Raw genomic sequence first — 23,432 nt, 5'->3', positions numbered from 1 at the left:
GGAGTTACACGCACACTGCCAAAACGAATGGCCCAACAAGTGCACATCCTTAATGCGTACTACCACCTCTGAAGAAATATAAAACTTTCCATACCTTATGGCCTGGATTGGCCACTGTTGGAAACAGGATGCTGGGCTTGATGGACCCTTGGTCTGACCCAGCATTAATGGCTATTAATCAAGTTTACTTAGGGAATAGCCACTGCTATTAATTGCATCAGTAGCATGGGATCTTCTTAGTGTTTGGGTAATTGCCAGGTTCTTGTGGCCTGGTTTGGCCTCTGTTGGAAACAGGATGCTGGGCTTGATGGACCCTTGGTCTGACCCAGCATTAATGGCTATTAATCAAGTTTACTTAGGGAATAGCCACTGCTATTAATTGCATTAGTAGCATGGGTTCTTCTTAGTGTTTGGGTACTTGCCAGGTTCTTGTAGCCTGGTTTGGCCTCTGTTGGAAACAGGATGCTGGGCTTGATGGACCCAGAATGGCAATTTCTTATGTTCTTAATTATAGGCCATTTTCAAATCTTTCCTTTTTAGGAAAGATTATTGAAAAAGCTGTTAGTATCATACTGGCGGAATTTTTGGAAATTAGAAAGTACTTAATTTATGCAACTAGTATAATAGGACTTTTTTGACAAAGTAATTGCCCTGTTGTATAGTCAGTGATTTTTTTTTAACTGAACTTTCTGTGCACATCTGATTGCAATTTAAGCCATTTCTGTTCTAGCCTGCAAGCCTGGGTTTTAAGAGATCAAATTTCATTTGTAAACTAGGGAGCCAATGGAAATGAGTGTGTTAGTTATTTGAATTTCCTTCATGCTTCATTCAACAAGAATACTCAAAGCAAGTTACAAACTTCTTCACCTAAGATATACTACACAAAAACTATTTTTTTTTTTTTTAAATCAGGGCAACTGAATCCAGTGCTGCTATATGGAACTTGTTCCAGGTACCAACCGTGTTTTCAGTGGAAGCTATTAAGGACTCCTAAGTACTTCTAAAAACTCTGAGGAGTCATAGCCTTTCTTAAATTGTGCCATCTTTGTTGCTTTTGATTTGGTAAACATAGGAGAGAAAATAACCCTTTTAAAACCAATTTAAAGGTGGTCTGACCATGAGATCAGAGACAGTTGTACCTTGTCCACTGTCATTTCTTTCTTGTCGAGAGTCAGAAAATACGGTCTAGTGTATGACTAGCCTTATATGTGAGTTTGTCACATGCCATGGACACGTCTATAGCCCTTCTTGTGGCTGCTGAATCATGGGAGACCGGTGGTACTGCTTATGTCATTGCCTTTGGTCCAGCTCTCTCTCTCTTTAGTGTGAATACTGAGTAAAGCTATTTAAGATATCTGCTTTTTTTTCCAATTCTGCTTTTCACTAAAGCCTTCATTATCTTTAATTTTGGTTATTCATCCTTTTGTCTTCCCCTTATCACTTTATCTCCTACCTTTACTGATTGGGCAGTAAACTCTTCCTATAAGCCTTTGCTTGTCCAACTGCCCTTTGTCCTCCCTTTGTTTCTCTTGATAATTTTGTCTGTCCTCTTCCTGTTATATCTGCTTCCTGAATGCTGTTTGTTTGTTTTTTTTGCTTTTACCTTTTCTCCTAGCTCTTTTGATGAATCCTTATTTACTCCACTTAAAGTGGTTATGGGTAAATGTGTAGTAGTGAAGAAAGCGAAGATCGGTGTATGGAAAAAGACCTTTATTGAAATTGGCCCGACTCTGGCCGAGTTTCGCTCTTTGGTCGAGAGCTGCCTCAGAGGCAACTAAAAACAAATTATATGTAAAATTAAAAGATGGAACACACATACAAACACAAGTGAAAATTAAACAGGAAACATAAATAGGTGTAACATCGTCACAAATAATACAAATCATAACACGTATGTGTGGTGACAACATAATGGTATACAGAGAAACACAAATTGTAAAATAAGGAATAAAAAACAGAATGTGTATGCAGGTATCAAATGTCTTCAAACACAGTTGCAGCTCTCGGCCAAAGAGTGAAACTCGGCCAGAGTCGGGCCAGTTTCAATAAAGGGCTTTTTCCATACACCGATCTTCGCTTTCTTTACTGCTGTACAGCCAACTGGATCGGCTTCCCATTTGTTTCCTGGGTCTATGGGTAAATGTGACCAGATACCCTCAAATATTTATCATTTGAAGTAAGACCTGTTTTGTCTTCAAAGAAAACAATATAGTGTTTGCCTGGTTACGCATGAAGAAAGACTGCAATAAAATGTTTAAAGCACAATAATGTAAAGAAGCAGAAAATTCCTCTGGCTAGAGTGGTGACAAATCCCTTGGCAGGAAAGGGATTTAATTGCCACTTCAGCACTAAATTTCAGCAGGCACCTCCTGTCATCTACTGGCTCTCAGAATTTTCGAGTTTAACTTGGCGAGTTGCAGTGACAATGGGAAATATTTTATGAGCTGGGATGTCCTTCCTTCCTACAGGTGGAAGCTCTGGCAGCGCAGTGTCTGTGGCTGTAAAGGCAGCAAAGGAGCTGAAAGAAGGACAGCGATGTGTTGTCATTCTCCCGGATTCTGTCAGAAATTACATGTAAGAAACGTTTATAGCCTTTATGTCCTCCTCCTTCCCACTACTGACACTTGCCTGCATCGTGGGCCCTAGTCTCCTGTGATTCCCCAGCCATGGGAAGGGCTGCAGAATCTGCCACCTCCCATGGAAGTTTCTTGCCCCCACGGAATTACTGTGGGAGATGAGGGAGTTTGGGTCCAGCCTGGTCCGGAAGGCAAAGGGAGGTTGTCCCATGGTAATACTACTTTGGGTTTTTTTTTCATGAGTATGCACTGGTCACATGGTGAGCAGCAACACATCTGGCGACTGAAAGCAGCAATCAGAGGAGGAAGATGCAGCCCGATGTGTCGCTCCTGTCCTTTGCCATGGAGATCAGTGCCGTAAAGGTTGGGAGGGGAACTAGGAAGACGTTTGGAGGGAGGGAGTTGTGTTAGAGAGGTGAGGGGGTAAAGGGAAGGAGGAGATGGGGGGGATTGTGATTGGGGGGGGGGGGCTGTCATGAGAAAGGGGCTGTGTGATGAAATGGCAGCTCTGATCGCATAGTCTCTATGTACATTGAATATTTCAGATTACAAAAAGGAGGAGATTGCCACCTCGAAGGAGGATCTGATCATGGTCAGCTTAGGAAGTCATCTAAATTGTTCCCACTTCATCACGTAGTCCATGGATTTGATTGATTTGGAGTGGATAGCACTCGAGGCTAATTTTAAAGAGGTGTTCCCTCATGAAGCTGCATCCTTTGGATCCACTCCAAGAGAAAACATTTTGTATACCCAGGGTAGATGCCTTGGCATGCTCAGTGACTACTAAAATGATCAATGGTCTTCATTCTAAAGCATATGGGGATAGACTTAAAGATCTAATCGTGAGATAGAAGTGATAGAAACATTTACATTTCTCAAGTTTGTATGCACAGGAGGCTAGCCGCTTTCAGTGGAAAGGAGGCTCTAGAACTGTAATGGCGAACTCCAGTTCTCGAGTGCCACAAACAGGCCAGGTTTTCAGGATATCTACAATGAATATGCATGAGAAAGATTTGGCCCCTGGTTCTATCTCCTGCCCCCACCTTCCTTTATGGTATTCTCTTTCACATACCCCTTCATCCTCCATGGCTTCTTTTTTTACCCAGGTCCTGGCCTCCCCCTTTCTACACACAGACACATACGTGCTCCACTCTTCCTCCTCTTCTCACCTCTTTCCCCCAGGTTTCTGGTTTCCCTACCTCTCCTCCTCCTCCAGGCTTTTCTTTGCACTATTCTATCCTCACAGGTTCCTTTTGCACTTGCCTGTCCCCACAGGTTTCTCTCTTCTTGCAATGCTCTTATATCAACATGTTCCTCTCCCCTTCTGTTACTTTGCCAGTCTTCTCAGCCCTGCACTTGTGGCCCTGACATCAGGAGATCAGAGAGCCTGACGGGGTTTGGTGGTTCTTTTCGCAGGTGTCAGGTTCCTTGCCGCATGGTTCTCGTGCTGTGAAGGGACTGGCGCAAGAGCCGGGTAGGGCAGTGCTGGAAATAAGTCCTGAGGTTGGTACGGGATGACACTAGATAGGACGAGGGGTGGAACACTGAGCAAGGCCTCCTGCAAATTGGAGCACAAAGATGGAGCTGGTTGGAAACTGGCAAAGCTGGGTCTAGTTAGGTCTGGAACTGCAGTGGAGCTGGACCAGATTTCCAGACAGAAGTAAAATCAGAGCAAGTAAACTCTCTCTACTCCAAAGAGAGGTGGGGTAGTCTTCTGGTTGTCGGGAGCACTTCTGTGTCCCATCAGCTCTTTTTGCCTGGCCTCTGTCTAATCCCCTTAACTCAGGAGCAGTGTTAGCTAACTTTGTTTATACTGGTTTGATGATTAAAGTCGCTGCCCTTTTCCTCCTGCCGTCCCTGATTCGAATCCGTTTAATACCTTTCCATGACAGTGGGGAGGTGCTGATAGGTCTGGGCTTTCTTTTGTGCAGAGACTGATACAAATGGGTGGAGCAGGCAGGAAAGTCCAGGACTGAGCCGCTACTAATTCTGCATTTCATTGCAAGTTTGGCACTGACTCTTGGAAGCTGGGATTGTGTGGGATTGCCTAAAGTCACTTGGTTAGTAGCACATCAGAGGTTCTTAGCCAAAGGGTGAATTTAGAAGTTCAGTAGGCTGTCGAGTGGCAAACTTATCCAGATAAAGTTACCTGGGAAATATTCAGTGGTACAAGTCTCTTGCTGATTAGTCTGTTAAATTATCCAGATAACTTAACTCTGTTAAGATTTACCTAGATAACTTAAAATTAAACTGGCTTTATTCAATATATAACTGGCTAAGTGTTTAAAAACAAACACCTGCCTCCCCCCCCCTCCCAGTAATTTAAAAGAATATTTGGGCAGAAACCCGATTCTCCCTCCCCCAATCTTCTCAAAAGAATTTAAACAAGATGCAGGCCATAGTGGCCAAGCTTCATCCACCTCCATCCCAATATGAAAAATAGGTCTGGTTGCAGGCCCTTTCTTGCCCCACTCCATGCAAAATCCCCCACAGACTCTCCAAGGCCGCTGGGAGTGTGGTAGATTCCTGCCACTCTCGGAAACATTCAGCATTGTATCTTACCAGCATGGCTGTCAGAATAACGCCGGATGCTGCTAAGAGCAGCGTGAATCTGATGCACACTCAGTGGCCTTGGAGGTTTTGACGGTTCCGGATGGGGTGGGAGCCCCAGATACAAAGGGTGGAGTCCCAGCCACATCTGTAAGTGTTATATCAGTATGGGGAACTTGGGCCACTATGGCCCGCAACTTGTTTTATATTTTGGTGGGGTTGGGGGAGGATCAGATGCCATGTTGCCCAGTTTTTTATTTATTTATTTATTTTTTAATACTTATTAATACTTTATTATTTTTTTAATACTTTATAAGCTGTTTGTTGAATATAAAGTACATAACTGGTTAACTTTAAAATTATCCGCATACAGAGGTAACTAAAGGACGGTTCTTGTGCATGACCAGACTTACCCAGATAACTCTGAATGTCAGAGTTGCCTGACTAAATTACCTGAATAATTTGTCTCACCCCAGAATGCCCCTGTTGTATCCAGTTCAATTTTACCCAAGTCAAATTTAGCCTGTTGGAAGGGAGACATATTTATACCTCAGGGTAGACCAAATCTTTTGAATATTGACTTCATTTCTTTTCTTGTTAGGTCCAAATTTTTGAGCAACAAATGGATGCTCCAAAAGCAGCTCATGAAAGACGAAGATCTTGAGGAGGACAAGCCATGGTAAGATTTCAGCACATTTTAGCATTATGACTCTATCCCAGCCCCTCTTGTGGATGAGATTCTGCTACATCAGTATTATTGCAGAAGGGTTATAGCAGGGCTTCCCAAACCTGTCCTAGAGACCCCACTGAATATCCACAATGAATATGCATTCAATATACTGAATCTCCATGATATGCAAATTTATCTCATGCATATTCATTGTGGATATCCTGAAACCCCCTGGGGGTCCCCAGGCAGGTTTGGGAAGACCTAGGTTATAGGGAAAGATTGGTGTTTTTGTGCATGATATTAAAATCTGCAACAGGATAGATACCCAGAAAGGGGTGGAAAACCAAGGAAGGAAACTTGAGGGATGGTCTAGAGCAGGGATTCTCAATCTAGTCCTCAGGACACACCTATTCAGTCAGATTTTCAGGGTATCCACTATGAATATACATGCGATAGATTTGTATACACTGGCTCCATTGTATGTAAATCTATCTCATGCATATTCATTATGGATAACCTGACCAGCTTGAAGCCCTCAAGGACCGGAGTTCCCTATTTGTGATCTGGAATCTGGTATCTAAGATTTAATACTAAAAAATGCAGGGTCATACATTTTGGATTGCAAATCCCAAGGGGGTGATCATATCTGATGAGCTTAAAATGGCCAAGCAAGTAGATGATGCAACAGCAGTATTTAGAAATGTGTTTGGGAGAGGAATAACCAGCAGGAAAGGGGAGGTGATTTTGCCTCTGTATAAGTCTTTGGTGAGGCCTCATTTGGAGTGCTGTAACAATTCTGGAGATTGAACCTTCAAAAGTATATAAACCGAATTGTCACAGTTTTACCTGCTATGCAGTCTTCCCATGCCAAGGTTCAGCCTGCTGCAGTTTTCCCTCCACCAGGAGTCCTCAGCAAGCCTTGCTTACTAACTTTCCAGTTATCTCCTCCCTGATGCTACTATGCCCAAGCTTCAATCCTACTTAACCCAGCCTGCTCAATGCCTCTGTGCCTCTTCATTGAGTCACCTCAGCTCTCTGACCTGGCCAGCCTTTCCTTTCAGGGGAAGGAGCTGACTAGGCAGAAGATGAACACCAGCTCAGCCTTGCAGTCCTGCACTGCTCCTAGAGGGGTGCTCCCTGCCAGCACATGACATGAATAGAGTCTGTCCATTGTCAACAGTCTTCATAATAAAGCATGTGGGGGCAGCATTAAAGATCTAAACGTATACCAAGGAGGGAAGGGAAGGCATGACAGACATTTAAATACCTCCAAGGAATAAATGCACAGGAGCCGGACTTCTTTCAACAGAAAAGGCCTCTGGAACAAGATGTCATGGGATGAGGATGAAAGGGAATAATCTAAGGTGATACTTCTTCACAGAAAGGGTGGTGGACACATGGAACAGCCTTCCTTAGGAGGCTGTGGAAATGAGCACAGTTTTGTAATTCAAGAGAATAAGGGACTTGTGGATGGGCAAACTAGATGGGTTGTATGGTCTTTATCTGCCATCGTGTTCTATGTTTCTTTGTTTCTGTGACTCTTTCTCCGGCCTTGCTATGGCTAATAATCTCTAACATAGAAACAAATTATGATAGCAGAGCGCTGCATTTCTCTCCCAGGCTCTGCTGTCAGGGAGCATTTTCTCCCTTAAGTTAGTATTGTGACTCTCTCCTTTCTGTGGATGAGGATCCCTAACACAGAAACACACACAATATTGTGAGTATATACAGAGTTAGAATGGAACATGACACTAAGAGAATGCGTTCTAGATCAGGGAGCGAACAATGGCTGAAGAAAAAAGAACTGCTAAGGATGGCATGGTCTTGGCACAGTTTTACAGCCAGATCATAAAAGGAACATCCATTATAAAGGTAAAAATAATAGATAAATATCATAGGACAGCCACCCCTTCCTCTTCTCATCCAGAAACTGTGATCTTGGTCATGTACACAACTTGTGACCGACTTTACAGCAGCTCTTCTGAAAATGTATATAAGAAGAGAGCAGTTATAAGGAACTTTGGAGATCGAGACCATCTTGCCATGTTACTGCAGCCCAGACTGCTCTGAAGAACTCTTGCTACTGATCCACAGTTCCTGCCTAATCATCAGACCAAATCATGAAATGCAAGTCTAATTGCAATATGTGCAACATATCTCAGTATATACATTACTCTCTAATACTTAACCTCTCCTGAAGATGCCAACAAGATCATCAGGTGTTTAAACTAGAGAAAAGGGGTGGCAGAAGGAAGTCAATAGCATTGGAGTGTTATCCCCACCTCCAACAAATACAGAAGGTGGGTGGAGAAATTAGCAAATTAATCAGCCCAATAGTTTAATTTTAAACAAAAGAGCAGAAAAGGTGACTAGGAAGAACTGTATGCCAGGGAGAAAAGCTAGAAAGCTATGAGCACAAATAGTAATAGTCTGGTGAATAAAGTTCCAGATCTGTAGGCCCTAGTGGTGGAGGCAGACTTGGATATTGTTGCTTTTATAGAAACCTGATTTAATTAGGCTCATGGATGAGATATGATCATACCGAGCTGTAACCTGTTGAGGAAGGACAGAAGGTAACAGAAAAGAGAGAGAAGTAGCTCTTTATGTCAAAACAATATCCAAGTAACTGAAATGCATAGTATATGGGGAAACAGAGTGCTGTGGACTGTCTTGAAAAGAGAAGATGCCACGTCCATTTACACTTTTTTGGTCTACAGGCCTCCAGCTCAGATAGAGGAACTAGATAGAGATCTGGCTGAAGACATCCAAAAGATGGGAAGGAAGGATGAGGTGGTATTTGTCGGATATTTTAATCTACTCCATATGGATTGGAATATCCCATCTGCAGAATCTGCAAGAAGTAGAGAGATGTTGTTTGCTTTTCAAGAGGCTCTGCTCAGACAAATTTTAATGAAACCCTTTAGCGGAGGCACAATACTGGACCTTATACTCACAAATGGAGACAGTATCTCTAATATCCGACTAGGTGACCACCTGAGAGTACCATGTATCATTAGACACTATGGTTTGATATAATGACCAAGATGGAGAGAAGTCACACAAAAATACTGACTTGGTAAAATGGGCATGTACCTTGAGGAGGAGCTTGAAGGCCAGGAGAAGATAAGTGAAGTTAAACAGTGGGACAGGCTAAAAGGAGCTATAATAAATGCAACAAATCATTATTAAGAAAAGTAAATAAGAGGAAACCAATATGGTTTTCCAAAGAGAAAAATAAAGGCAAATAGATCAGCATTCAAAAAGGTTCAAAGGAATGCAAAGGGAAGACTATCTGATGAAACTAAAAGAGACAATGAAAGAAATCGGGATTGTAAAACCTCAAGTGGAAGAAAGGATTGCCAGTGAAGTAAAGCAAGGTAACAAAATATTTTTCAGATATATCAGGGAAAGGAGGAAGACCAGAGTTATTGTAAGATCAAAAAGAGACAAAGCGCAATGTATGGAGAAAAATGAGGAAAAAAGAAATATTCAACAAATACCTCAGCTTGATGTTCACTAAAGAAGACTGGAAGAGGACTGTTGTTGTTTAACAAGAGTGCAGATAGATGTGGAGTAGATAGATACCCCATTTACAGAATAGAATGTTTGAGTGAAACTAGCAGAACTGAAACTGGACAAAAGCCATGGAGCCTGATGAGATACATGCCAGCTCAGAGGTACTGGTGGGTCTGCTGAAGGACCTGTTCAATTGATCTTTGGAGACAGAAAGTGGTGCCACAAGATTGGAGAAGGGCAGTTGTGGTTTTGCTTTACTAAAGTAACAGAAGAGACTGGAAACTACAGGTCTGTTAGTCTGACTTAAATGGTGGAAAAATTAATGGAGACTGCTGTAGGAAAGGATAGTGAACTATCTACAATCCAGTGGGCTGCAGATCCAAGGAAACATGGTTTTTACCAGAAGAAGGTCATGTCAAACTATTCTGATTATTATTATTTTTTTTGTATAAACATTTTTATTGGTGATTAACAGTAAAATAAAAGTACATACGACTTGTTATTCCCCAAAGTTTTTTTGTTTCCCTTCCCCCCTCACATTCACCTGCACATATCATCTATTAAGTCAATAGGTGTTTCAGTCTAGGAAAGAGGTGCTGTAGCATCTGAGTCTGATAGTCCTTTCTTCAGCATTATCTCTTGGCATTATCCTCTATGGTTTCTGTGGATCTCCACATGAGATAAGCATCCCAAGTAGAATGAAACCTTTTCATAGAATGGTGTTTTTCTGCTGTCAGTTTGTTCATTGTACATACATTGTCTAACCACCTCAAGATGGACTGAACAGATGGAGCGTGCGGTGATTTCTACATTTTAGCAATTTCCAATCTAGTTGTTATGAATGCTTGGACAGCGAAGGGATGTGATTGAGCCAGCATTGCCGTATCCACTGCATTCAATAATGCCAGATCTATCCTTAAATATAGTTTTTCCTTCATGATTTGTGATATCTTGTCTTCAATCTGCTTCCACAATGGTACAATGCAATCTCCTGCCCACCACATATGTGCATACGTGCCCACAGAATTACATCCCCTCCAACATTCTCCATCAGTTTTGGGCAATATTTTCATTAGACGTTCCGGGGTTAAGTACCATCTATACAATTGCTTGTAACCATTTTCAACCAATGTTGACGATATTGAGGCCTTACTTAGTTGTTCAAAAATTGTAGACCAATTGTCCAATGCATAAGCTCTGGGCAAGTCTCTGGCCCAGGCCTGAATATGCACTGGCATGGTAGTAAGTCTCACATTTAATAGTTTATATACTTAGAAATAAGCCCCTTAAATTGAAATGGAGCCGAGCAAAAGCCTTCGAACAGAGACTTCCCCAGACGCAGAGCATTCCTTACATGGTTACCCTTCCAAAAATGTCGAATTTAATAATATGATAAATAATCTGAGGGCAGTAATTTATATGTCTGGCTTAGAGAGTCAAAGGAAGCTATGTCATCTTCCCCCCATATATGTTCAAGTCGGGAAAGGCCCTGGGTTTTCCAGATTGGGAATGAAATTAGCGAGCTACATGGAGGAACGGTAATATTGTGGAACAGGTGAGTCAGGAAGTAATAAGCCGTATTTCCTACTAGTTTTATTTTCCACCTTTCCCATGTATTCAGAGTATGTCTCATAGTTGATAACATATGTGGACATGGTCTCCAGGTTTTTCTAGCCTGTCAAGGTGCAGCAGCAAGGAACATCTCAGACATTTGTGATTGCTCAATAATCACCCGATGTTTAAGATCTGCTGTTTGGCACCAAACAACTAGGGGCTTCAACTGCGCCACCACATAATACCATGTAAGATTCGGTACACTCTGCTTTGCTTTGGTAGAGGACAAACCTACTGACCCTGGGGGGGGGGGGGGGTCTCTCTTTCCAAATGAAACTGAACACCCTTTTTGCCACATCTTTAAGATATCATTGGTTATGTGGATGGGTAGGGAGTGGAACAAATACAATAGTCTAGGGAGGAAGTTCATTTTTATAGTCTCTATTCAGCTCATCCATGATATGGGGAGGTTACACCACTTATCCAAATCTAATAATGCTTTCTTTACAAGAGGAGGATAATTCAATTTTAACAGACCCATAGGATGTTTGGAGAAAGATATGCCCAGGTACTTAACCTTTTGGGAGGCCCAGCGGAATGGATGTTATTCCTTCAGTTTGTGTACTGTCTCTGGGTCACAAGTGAGATTAAGAATCTTGAATTTCTCCCAATTCACCTAAAACCCTGATACCCCACTAGACATCCGAATATCCTGTTCTATAGCCTGTAAGGATTGATGGGGCTGGGTGATAGTGAACATAATGTCATTAGCAAAGAGGGATAGTTTGAATGTATGATGTGAGAAAGTGAAACCCGACACATTGATGTCATTTCGTATAATAGTGGCTAGTGGTTCTAGAAATATGGCAAAAAGTAACGGTGATAGAGGACACCCTTGTCTGTGCCCCGACCCACCATAAAATAATCCGAATAGCCTCCATTAATTTTAAGACAGGCTTTGGGTTTTGTATGTAGACTGGTGATCCATGTACAAAAAAACGGCCCAAATCCCATTTTCTTCAGTACTCCGAAGAGAAAAGGCCAGTGAACCATATCAAAGGTCTTTTCAGCATCGACTGAGAGAAAGATGGCATCCATATGATTCCCGTGGACCTACAACATCAAATCTACCAGCTTGCGAATGTTGTCACCAGCTAACCTTCCCGGCATAAAGCCTGCCTGATCTTGATGAATGAGAGTAGTAATATATTTATTCATCCGCCCTGCCAATATTTTTGCCAATAACTTAAGATCTAAATTTAATAAGGATATGGGGGCAGTATGATCCACAGGCTGAAGGGTCCCTACCTGGTTTTAAAAAGTTATCCCTGCTATGTTAGAGTTGTGAGCTAGCACTCCTCCATGTCTCAAATGATTAAATACTTTCTGCAGGTATGTGACGATGTATGGGGCAAAGCGTTTATAAAACTTCGCCGTAAGACCATCTGGGCCCGGCGATTTCCCTAATTTTAGCGTACTGATTGCATTCACTATTTCTACTGTGGATATCTCCTCGTCCAGTGCCTGCTGTGCCTCCTCTGATAAAGAAGGTAATTGGACCGTCTCAAGATATTTGTCTATCACTTCAGGTGAAATGCTAATCTCTGGGGCATATAATTTACTGTAGAAAGCTAAAAATCTTTTGTGGATATCTGTTATTTGTCAGTATGTGGTCCCCTTCATCTTTAATTTTAGCAATGGTGTTTTGATAAGCCATTTTCTTTAATTTACGAACTAATTACCTGCCTTGTTACCCCCTCAAAATAGTCTTGTTTTGCTAAATCTAATAAGTGCACCATCTTGGCTGATTCCAGTCTCAAGAGGCATTAGACAGCTGATTCAGAATGTCCTGAGACCCCGTAGTTTGGTGCTGCACGGGAGAGTCTCGTAATCTTCCACCTCTTGTGCTTCCTGAGTGTCCCTCTTTTTGATATAAGAGGCTCTGGATATTAATAACCCCTGCAGGTTATTAAGGGATTCCCATACTACCGGTGGTTGTACCTCCGTTATCATTTAACTCTATATAATCCTTAATATGTATAATGAGGGATTTGGTAAACTGTTCATCTGTCAGCAAAGATTCATTAAGCCGCCAGAAACGAATCCCTTTATCGTATTGGGTGAATATGATATCGATCGTTACTGTCTCATGATCTGTCCATGCTACTGGGGTTATATCAGGTCTAGAACTTAGTTAAACAAGGCTTTGTCTATCAGAAAGAAATCTATTATAGAATGGGATAGACTTGCTTCTACTGTGATTAAATAGAACCTGATTCAACTCCGTTAAAAACCGTCCTTGATAGTGACTGGGGGCATAAACATTTACAAACGTGTATTCCAACCCATCAACCAAAATCTGCAATAAGAGATACCTGCCTAGTGGATCCCTAAGACATAATTGGGTTTCAAACACTAAATGTTGCGAAAATAATATGTATATTTAGCTGATTTAGAGCAGGGTGTGAAAAATTGGTGGGGGTAATGACCGGACTTTAGGAGTGACTCATATCTGCTTTTTAAATGGGTTTCTTGAAGAAAAATGATATCCGCTTGTAAGTTGCTCATCTCTTTAAAACGCATATGTCTTTTAAACGGGGAATTGATACCCTTAACTTTAAGGGAAATTATTCGGAATGTGGCCATTATTGGGTATCCAGGGTCATCCCCCTGCCTGGTATTTCCATCCCCTGCTCTCTTCCCTCCCGACCTTTGCAAATGGTGCCATGTTGAGTCAAACTAAGCATAGTCAAGTATGTAATTACCGCCCGAGAGTAAATTAGCCATGGCTTTTCCAGAACCTCCCTCATAAGAACTATCCCACCTATTTGCCCCCTCTTTCCCTTCATGTCTCTCTTAGTAAAACACCAATTAGCCATTACCTGAGTCTCGCACCACACTAGTCCTATATAACATGTGCATCGACCTGTCCCTATTAATTCCTCTGACCCCATCCCCCCCTCGCCCTTTCCGTGTTCTGCCATAACCTCCAGGCAGATCCAAATCTCCCCATGGAAAGGAGGAAAATAATGTCATAGACACAATGGCTCCATCTAGCCTTAAGATACCAAAAATCAATCGCACCAACTGCTTTAGAGGGATTTGTACTATATAATCTCAATTCGAAAAAACCAATCGCCTCTTATTACTTTTTCTATATAATCAAATCTCAATATGTCAACCCCGCTTTCGGGTAGTGCATTCTATGAATTTTCTCAATCGTTCCGGAGTAATCTAACTCCAGAAGCCAACATTTTTTAAAAACAAACTTTTTATGTGGAAAGAGGAAGTTTCATATATTTGAGTCGTGAACCCCAATTGGGTGATATCACCTTGTGTATAATCATCAACCCTCCTCCTCCATCCAGTTATCTATTTCTATAACGTATACCAAAGGTGAAAAATCTGTTTGTGTGAACTTTTTTCCTTTTTTGTATTTTTTTTTAAAAAAACATGCTTGTAATTCAACAATAATGAAAATGCTTAATGTCCCAACTTATCTGCTGTAAGTAGGATGACTCTCAGGTCCGTTGGTGGACCTTTCTTCAGGGGATGTTTCCTTGTAAAATTATCTGTCGGTGTATGTGAATTACTCTAGGTAATAGTTCCAAATAAATTCAATCTCTTCAGAGCGAGTCAAAAGGCTCTGCCGCCAATCTAGCCTTAAACATTTTAATTTAACAGGAGGTCCCTGTTATCTGTTCTTATTGCTGGTGGCATAAACTCGTATACTTTACATCGTTCTATATATATAATGTCAACTATCTAACATTTTGGAACTGTTACCCCAAACTGAACATTGCCAGTATAATTCAAAGTTCTCTATGCTGTTGTATTACCCAGACAACCTGGCTGTGGATATATGGGATTAACTTTTCAAGTATTGTCCATATTATTCCTGTGAGGATCAGAACTTCTTTTCTGCCTGCTGTTTCTGGTATTTGCCTGTTGCCAACGTGGATGCTGATCTTTAGGTAGATATTCTTTAGTACCCACGGGTTGTGCAGTCGTCGCTGAAAAGCCACGGTCTTTCAGGATCATTGTTGCTTCTGCTGCATTCTGAATGTGAGCGGACACGCCATCCCAGGTATATATTAAACCGAAGGGTTGCAGCCAACATGGATGCTGATCTTTAGGCAGATATTTTTTAGTACCCACGAGTTGTGCAGTCGTCGCTGAAAAGCCACGGTTTTTCAGGATCATTGTTGCTTCTGCTACATTCTGAATGTGAGCGGACACGCCATCCCAGGTATATATTAAACCGAAGGGTTGCATACACCTATATTTTATGTTCTCCTTTCTGAGAAACACAGTCACCTCTTTTAGCTCCTGCCTGTTTTGGAGTGTGGCTTGAGATAAATCTGCGTACACAGATATCTCCTGGTTTTCCCAGGCCCAGCGCATTTGCTTCCTGGCTGCTCCCGCTATTTGTTCTTTCAGATTATAGTCATGGAAGCAGACTATGTCTCGCGGTTGACCATTGCCTGCTGCCCTTAAGGCTCTATGGGCCCTGTCCAACATTATTGTTGTTTGTTGTCCTTCCCCGTGGTCGGGGGTTCGAGTCCAGCAGAAATGAGCACAACCGGCAAATGATGTCTGCACAGTCAGCATTTTCCTTTGTTTCATGAAAGCCTCTGAGGCGCAGATTTCCTTTTCTGGCCCTGTTTTCCAAGTCAGCCAGTTTGGCACGCATACTTAAATTTTCTTTCTGTAGTTCTGAGCATACCTCATGGAGCTGTTCGCTGGTTTCGGTTTGCGCATCGACTCTGGAATCACTGTCATTCACCCTGTGTCCCAGCGCAGCTAATTCTTCATGAAATTCTCCCAACATATCTTGGATTTCTTTCTTATATTTTTTTAAGTTCTGGCGCAGGCTGCAAAACCAGTCATGAAATTCTGAGCAAGTAGGGGCCTCCTCCAAATTTATATTGAAGGTGTCATCCATTTCTGTACTGCCCTCTGGAGTATCCGCTCCCGCGGCCTGCTAATCTGTCTCTGCCCCTCGTTCTCCCGCCTTCCGGTAGGAAAATCAGTTAAAGTCTACTGATTTTTGCTTTGCAGCCATCACCAAACTGTTCTGGATATCTTTCCACACACTTCACCAAATTTTAATCTATTTCTGGCTCCCTTTCACGATATCTTTAAGAAGCTAGCTGCGGAGCTCGCGGCTCAGGCAGCCATCAAGCCCGATGACATCATTTCCTCCTTCTGATTGATATTTTGATTGGGTAACTAGAGAATTAGATTAAGGATGAGTACTTGATATGATTTACATGGATTTCAGCAAATATTTTAATATGGTTCTGCATAAGAGGTTGATGAATAAAATGAGAAACCTGGGAGTGGGTCCCAATATGGTGGAATGGATAACATATAACAGCAAATAGTTTTAAATGGATTGCCTCAAAATCAATTCTAGGGCTGATCCTGTTCAATATCTTTTCGAGTGATATTGCGGAGGAGTTAGAAGGTAAAGTTTTGTCTTTTTGTGGATGACGCTAAAATCTGCAACAGAGTAGACACACCTGAAGTGATAGAGAGAATGAGAAGCAATCTTAAAAAATCTTGAGGATTTTGGCAGGTAAGATTCAATGCCAAGAAGTGCATAGTCATGAATTTAGTGTGCAGTAATCCAAAGGAGCTGTACATGATGGAGGTGAAAGACTGATGTTCATGGACTGGGAGAGAGACCTCGAGGTGCTAGTGTCTGATGATCTGAAAGTATTAAACAGGATAAAGGAGGTGATTATGCCTTGTCAGTGAGGCCTCTCCTGGAGTACTATCTTTAGTTCTAAGTTCGTATCTCAGAAAGAATAGAGAGAGGATGGAAGTAGTCCAGAGAGGCAACCAAAATTGAATGGAGTCTTCACAGAAAGACTTAAGAAATGAGACTTGAGGATCTATATATACATATATATACCCTGGAGAAGAGTAGAGACAGAGGGGATATCATACAGAATATTAATTGAAAGATATTAGTGATGCAATGAATCAAACTTTTTTAGATGGAAAGTAAGCTGTAGAGTTAGGGATAATGATTTGAAGCTCCAAGGACCAACTCAGGCCCAATGTCAGGAAATATTTTTTCATGGAAAAGGTGGTGAACGCAGGAATGCCCTCCAGGAAGAGGTGATGAAGACAAGAATAGTAATGGAATTCAGAAAGGTACGAGATAAACACAGAGGATCCTTAGTGGCTAGAGGATAGAAATGAAAAAAGGGGGAAGCTGTGGTAATGTTAGATGCAACATTTCTGAATGGGGTAAACTGGACAGAGTGGCAATTACATCCCTTAACAGAGGGCATGGAGAAAACCTGCACAGAGTGGGAGTTGCACCTCTTAAGAGCTTGCTGAGCAATAATTTACTGTATTACTAATTTCTATACAATAAAAATTAAGGATAGTGGAACATTGTGTTGCGGTGTAGTTGACGCAGCCTAGTAGGCAGACATATGCATACATCGGCAGCTGGTGAATGCGCCCTGAACTGGGACTAGACTGGAGCTTCACCTATACCAGCCCCATTCCCCGCAGGTTGAGCATTTGGGTTCGAGGGCCAGCAGGACTTAAGTGAGGTCCCACTGGGCAAATAGAAAGAGAGTGAGTTTGGGGCAAGGCCAAGATCTGGACGGGCTGTAGTAAGACAGTAACCAGGAGTTATCCAGAGTTTGAAGCAGGGAGCCAGCAGGGCATAGACAGAGTTTGTAGCTGAGGTCAGAGGCAGGTGTCAGGCAGGAGGGAGATCTTGGGTAGTCGATGCCGAAGAGACTGGAGAAGGACCGGGATGAAGGTAAGCCAAGGACAGAGCAGGCTGGGATAGGCAAGACAGGTTGGAGAAGGCAGGGCAGGCAGAAACCAAAGCAGGAGCAACACGTTTTGCATCTGAGCAGGGAGACCTGTTGATGAGGCAATCCTGTGGAGTGTGGTTGGGTCTTTTATACCCAGCTGTGAGACGTCATTGCTATGTGCCAACAACTGGGCTTCATGCCACAGGGACTTCATAGGGTGCTTTGCCTCACACATGTGCACCTAGGGGAGCCCGGGGAGCAGCGATGCAGGTGGCATAATGGCAGCGTTCCTGCTCTTTTTTTTTTTTACTTTATTTTTAATGATATTTCAATTAACAAAGCATGGATTATATAGAGTTAACCAGGGGATATACAAAGATACATAATAAAAAAAAAAAGGAATTATAAATATACATATATTGTATATTTCTATACATTTATATGCAATCCCTGAAAAAGGAAACAAAAAAGAAGGGGGGGGGGTGGAATATAAGACAAAATTAGGAAAATTTAAGGCAAATACACTAACGTGCCAATTCTGTTATACCAATAACAAGAGATCATTGGTTCCCTAATGAGCTTCAATAAAAGATTTCAACTGTTCTGGAGAGGAAAAAAAGCTTTCAGAACGATATTTTACAAAACATTTACAGGGGTAATGCAAAACGAATGAGGCTCCTAAAGGCAAAGTATCTTTCCTAAGAACCAGAAAGGCCTTTCTTCTTTGCTGTGTCAATCGAGAAAGTTTGGGGAACATTCTCAATTTTTGACCCAGAAAATCCACATTTAAATTTTGAAAATAAGCATTCATTACTTTACTAATGTCAGCTTCAGAAAAAAAAGAAATTAACAAAGTAGTCCTTTCAATGATTTCTGAGGAAGACGATTCTAAGAAGCTCATTAGATTCAAAGAAGGAACTGCAGTAGCCTCTTGACCAGGAACAATATTGGGTTGAGATAAAGATGGCAAAAAAAAAAAAAAAAAAAGCTTATTTACATCAGGAAGCGTCTCTGGAGCAAAATGCAAATTTTCTGCTAAATATTTCTTAAAAGTAATCCAGGGTAATTCACCCATAATCTTGGGAAACTTCAATACACGCAGGTAAAATTGTTTAGCAGAATTCTCCAGAGCTTCAATTCATCAAGAAATTGCTCCTTGTTCTTGCAAAAAAGCAGTTTGAACTCCTTGAATAGCCCCCAATTCATTATTACATTGCGAGAGATGTTCCTCATGCTCCCGAACCTGTAGTTCAAGCCTAGATAACTGGGGCTCAATTTTTAAAGTAAGAAAATCCATTTTACTCGCAGAGGCATAAAGAATCCGGCCAAACTTAGCAATCATGTCCCAAAGGGAATCCAAGGTTAATTCTGCTGGTTTGTGAAAGAGCTGGGAGAATTCAACAATGGGAAAAGACTGCCCAGAAGACAAAACCGCCATAGGAGGAACGCCATCCGAGATCCGCAGCGCTGCAGTATCACTCTCTGAAGAAACTGCAGCTAAATTGGGAAGAGATGCTCCCAACTCCTGCGAAGATCGTTCGGGCAGCAACATCTCCTCGGCCCCCTCCCGCGCTGGCTGCAGAGAGACGTCATACTCGTGCTGCATGCGGAGAGGAAGCACGCCTGGCTGACGGCAGAGACTTCCTGGCTGGGCCGAAGCTCCTCCTTCAGACCCAGCAATGGAGAATTGGCCACCGGACAGAACAGAAACAGGAGACGCCAAAGATGTTATAGTTTGCTGTCCTGGGAAAGTGAGTAGGTTCAGAAGGGAAAACTCGCACCTTCCCTTTTCAGAGTCATTAAAAAGCAAGCAATATGTTAACAGCAGACAGCAAAAGTCAGCGTTCTCAGCTCGTGGCCATCTTGTCCTCCCTCCGTGCTCCGCGTTCCTGCTTCTTCAAAGGCCATCGACGTCCTGGAGTGAATGCTACTGGTTACAGGACGACCCTGCGACTGGCAAACATTACAGAAATTTACAGAGAATAATACTTGTAAAATTATTGGCAGTAGAGGTCCTTGGATAATTTCTGAATTCAAGAAAGCATGGGATAAGCACAGGGAACCTCTGAGGGAGAGAGAGGGATTGTAGAGCTGAATATGTATGGATGGGCAAATAGTCTTTCCCTGTACGTACAGGATCAGTCCAGACGGTGGGTTATGTCCCCCGTCCAGCAGATGGAGTCAGAGTAAAACTTCGAGGGTGCTGGTATATAAACTGGTGCACCCTCCTAGATCCTCAGTATCTCTCTGACTCCAGCAGATGTGAGAGGGGATCTCGTTGTTTCCCCAACTTAGGGTTTATTACTCTACATATATCTATATTATTATTCTCTCTTTCACTGATGGATCAAGTTATTTAAAAAAAAAAAAAAAAAAAAAAAAAAGACTGTTGTTCCTGTCAGAAGGGAGCCGGGGTTCTTGGCTCCCCTGATCAGCCTGCCATAAGGACTGCCTCTTACCTCATTTATCTCTTCCTGTGATCTTCAGGGGTAAGCTTGGGGGTAGTTTTCTCAGTTTGTGTTATTTTTTCCTTTCAGCGCAGGTTTTGGACACCTTCGGAGGTGGATGCTGGTGGGGCCAGCCTCTCCCCTCCTTTCCGTTGCGGCGGCTCACCTCCCCCGCGGCCCTGCGACGCTTCATTCCCCAGGGCTGCAGGCGGCACGGAGGTCCCATTCCCCTGCCGTCCCCGGGGTTGAGAGTGTTTGGGCGAGTGTCCAAGGGCACGGCGAGCCCGCTCTTCCCGCGCCGCGATCTTAGGCTTTCCCGAGGAGGGGGCTCCTCCCGGCGTGCTACACCCGACTTAGCCCTCGCGCGATGCAACGCGCGCGCTGCCCGTCCTGCGGCGGCCCGGGCCAGGGCGCTTCGAGGGACGGTCCATGCGGGCGTTGTCTCCCCGGGGGGGAGACGAGCGCTGCCCCGCCGACAATTTCGCCGCCGCGCCCGGAGCGCCGCGGGCCTCGAGGGCTAGCCCCGCCCCCGTCTTTGGCGGGAGCGGCGGCCATCTTAGACCTGGAATGCAGCGCGGACTCGGACGCGGAGGAGCCCACTGAAGATGTTTTGCCGTCCGCCCCCCCGACCTCAGATTCGGGGCCTCTGCCTTCCACATCCGGACTCCCCAGGGACCTCCTGCCCCCTCCCTCGGCGGGTCCGCTCAGTTTTTCAGCGGACTTTGTGGTGCTGATGCACCAGGCGTATTTACAGAGCCTGAGCTCTCAGGGGGGGGCAGCTCTCGCTCCTCCTCCCGCCAAGGTTCCCAGGCCCTCGGGGGTTACGGCTGCGGTACCGGGGACCGGAGGGGGCGGCGCCAGGTTGCCCCTGAGTATACCACTCTCCCTGGGGGGCCCGTCACCCTCGCCGAACCTCGGGGGCGACCCACTGTTACAGGTGGATGACGATTTGCCCTTATCAGCGCATCTGGAATGTGATGATCCGAGGGTCCTTCGCATCTTCCGTCAGGATGAATTGGCGGATCTTCTCCCACACGTTCTCAAGGAATTGGACCTCGACCCTCCCGTGGCACCCCCAGGGCCCCCGGCTCCCTCCGTGGCTTCGGCTACCTCCAAGGGTGACCCTGTATTGGCGGGTCTGCGTCCCATAGCGAAGACATTTCCCATTCATGATTCATTTCTCCATCTTCTGGTGCGGGAATGGAATAACCCGGAGGCGTCCCTTCGGGTCGGCAGGGCGATGGACAAGCTCTATCCGCTTCCGGGGGACTTTCTGGACCTGCTCCGGGTCCCCAAGGTTGATTCAGCGGTGTCTGCCGTCACCAAGAGAACTACCATCCCAGTCACAGGAGGCACCGCACTGCGAGATGTTTCGGATAGAAAGCTGGAGGTCGCCCTCAAGAAGATCTTCGAAGTCTCGGCGCTGGGGGTCCGGGCGGCCATCTGCGGTTCGCTGACCCAGAGAGCCGGGCTTCGATGGGTCCAACAGCTCCTCACCTCTCAGCAGTTACCGCCTGAGGAGGCGGCTCAGGCTGACCGTCTGGAGGCGGTCATTGCTTACGGGGCGGATTCCCTGCACGACCTGCTGAGGGTCCTGGCCAGGACCATGGCTTCGGCCGTCTCTGCCAGAAGACTTCTGTGGCTCAGGAATTGGGCGGCGGACGCCTCCTCCAAGGCGAGCCTGGGAGCTCTGCCCTTCAAGGGCAGGTTTCTCTTTGGAGAAGACCTCGATGAGATCATCAAGACCCTGGGGGAAAATTCGGTCCACAGGTTGCCTGAGGACCGGCAGCGTGGTTTTCGATCATACTCTGGGAATGCCAGGAATCGTTACCGCGCCCAGAGGCGGTACCGAGGCTCCAGGACACAGAGCCCTAGGACGCCTTCCACCAGGTCGCAGACGTGGACGCGGCCCTTTCGAGGGCGCAGACCGGCCAGGGACTCCTCTTCCCAGGGAGCCTCCGGCAAGCCTTCACAATGATGTCAGGCCAGTCCACTCCTCGCTGCCCCGGATTGGAGGTCGCATCGCTTTGTTTCGCGAGGAATGGACCGACATCACCACGGACCGGTGGGTCCTGGATATTGTAAGAGACGGTTACGCGTTGGAATTTGTGCGGCCTCCCAAGGATCGATTCGTCTTCTCCCCCTGCGGGTCAAGTCTCAAGCGACAGGGAGTGCAACACACGCTGGACAGGCTGCTGACCCTGGGAGCCATCTCGCCCGTCCCCTTAGGAGAGGTGGGCTCGGGGCATTATTCCATTTACTTCGTGGTTCCCAAAAAGGACGGAGCCTTTCGTCCCATTCTGGACCTCAAGGAAATCAACAAGGTGCTCCGGGTCTCCAAGTTTCGTATGGAAACACTCCGCTCTGTCATTGCGGCGGTGCATCAAGGGGAGTTCCTAGCTTCCCTCGACCTCACAGAGGCCTATCTACATATCCCTATTCATCCGGCTCATCACAGATTCCTTCGTTTCAAGATCTTGGGTCGACATTTTCAGTTCCAGGCGCTACCATTCGGCCTGGCAACCGCACCCAGAACCTTCACAAAGATCATGGTGGTGGTAGCGGCCGCACTCCGGAAGGAAGGCATTCTGGTTCACCCTTACTTGGACGACTGGCTCATTCGCGCGAAATCCCTGTCTCAGGGACAGGCGGCGGTCGACAGGGTGGTGTCTTTCCTTCAGTCACTCGGCTGGGTGGTGAACTTCAGCAAGAGCAGTCTGCGGCCAGCCCAACAGCTGGATTTTCTGGGGGCGCGGTTCGACACGGCTCTGGGCAAGGTCTTCCTGCGTCCGGACAAGGCTCAAGCGCTGCGGGATCAAATCACCCGGTTTGCGTCTCTCCCGACACACACGGCGAGAGACTATCTTCAAGTCCTGGGTTCCATGGCGTTTGCGATCAGCCTGGTTCCCTGGGCTTTTGCACACCTGCGGCCCCTGCAAATGGCCCTACTCTCGAGATGGAAACCAGTCTCCCAGGATTACCAGGCGATTCTCCCACTTCCCCAGACTGCTCGGTCCAGCCTGGAGTGGTGGCTGGACCCCAGGAACCTAGCTCAAGGATGTTCCCTGGAAACGCCGGACTGGGTAGTGGTCACTACCGATGCAAGTCTGTCCGGTTGGGGAGCAGTGTGTCTCCGAAGCTCGGCTCAAGGCACGTGGACGGGGGATCAGTCTACCTGGTCAATCAACCGCCTGGAGACGAGGGCGGTTCGCCTAGCCCTGGTGCAGTTTCTGCCGCTGCTCAAGGGGCGCGCGGTTCGAGTTCTCTCAGACAATGCGACGACGGTGGCCTACATCAACCGTCAGGGGGGCACCAGGAGCCAACTGGTCGC

General features: G+C 44.9%; 1 protein-coding gene across 5 annotated transcripts in view; it reads left to right on the top strand.

The window, feature by feature from the left end:
• Nucleotides 1–23,432, top strand: part of CBS (cystathionine-beta-synthase) — a 215,849-nt gene that overhangs the window by 84,648 nt on the left and 107,769 nt on the right. For all 5 annotated transcript variants that reach the window (XR_003852749.1, XM_029577798.1, XM_029577799.1 and 2 more), the window contains exons 11-12: nt 2,469–2,574; nt 5,728–5,805. Coding sequence is in view for 4 of the 5 variants with exons in the window: in XM_029577798.1 (XP_029433658.1) it covers nt 2,469–2,574; nt 5,728–5,805 (184 nt within the window). In the remaining variant the exon portion in view is untranslated. The remainder of the gene's footprint in view (nt 1–2,468; nt 2,575–5,727; nt 5,806–23,432) is intronic.

The sequence above is a fragment of the Rhinatrema bivittatum genome, chromosome 15 (genome assembly GCF_901001135.1).
Source record: "Rhinatrema bivittatum chromosome 15, aRhiBiv1.1, whole genome shotgun sequence".
Classification (NCBI taxonomy): domain Eukaryota; kingdom Metazoa; phylum Chordata; class Amphibia; order Gymnophiona; family Rhinatrematidae; genus Rhinatrema; species Rhinatrema bivittatum.
Note: the sequence above shows the minus strand (reverse complement) of the source record. Positions and strands in the feature narration are given on the sequence as shown.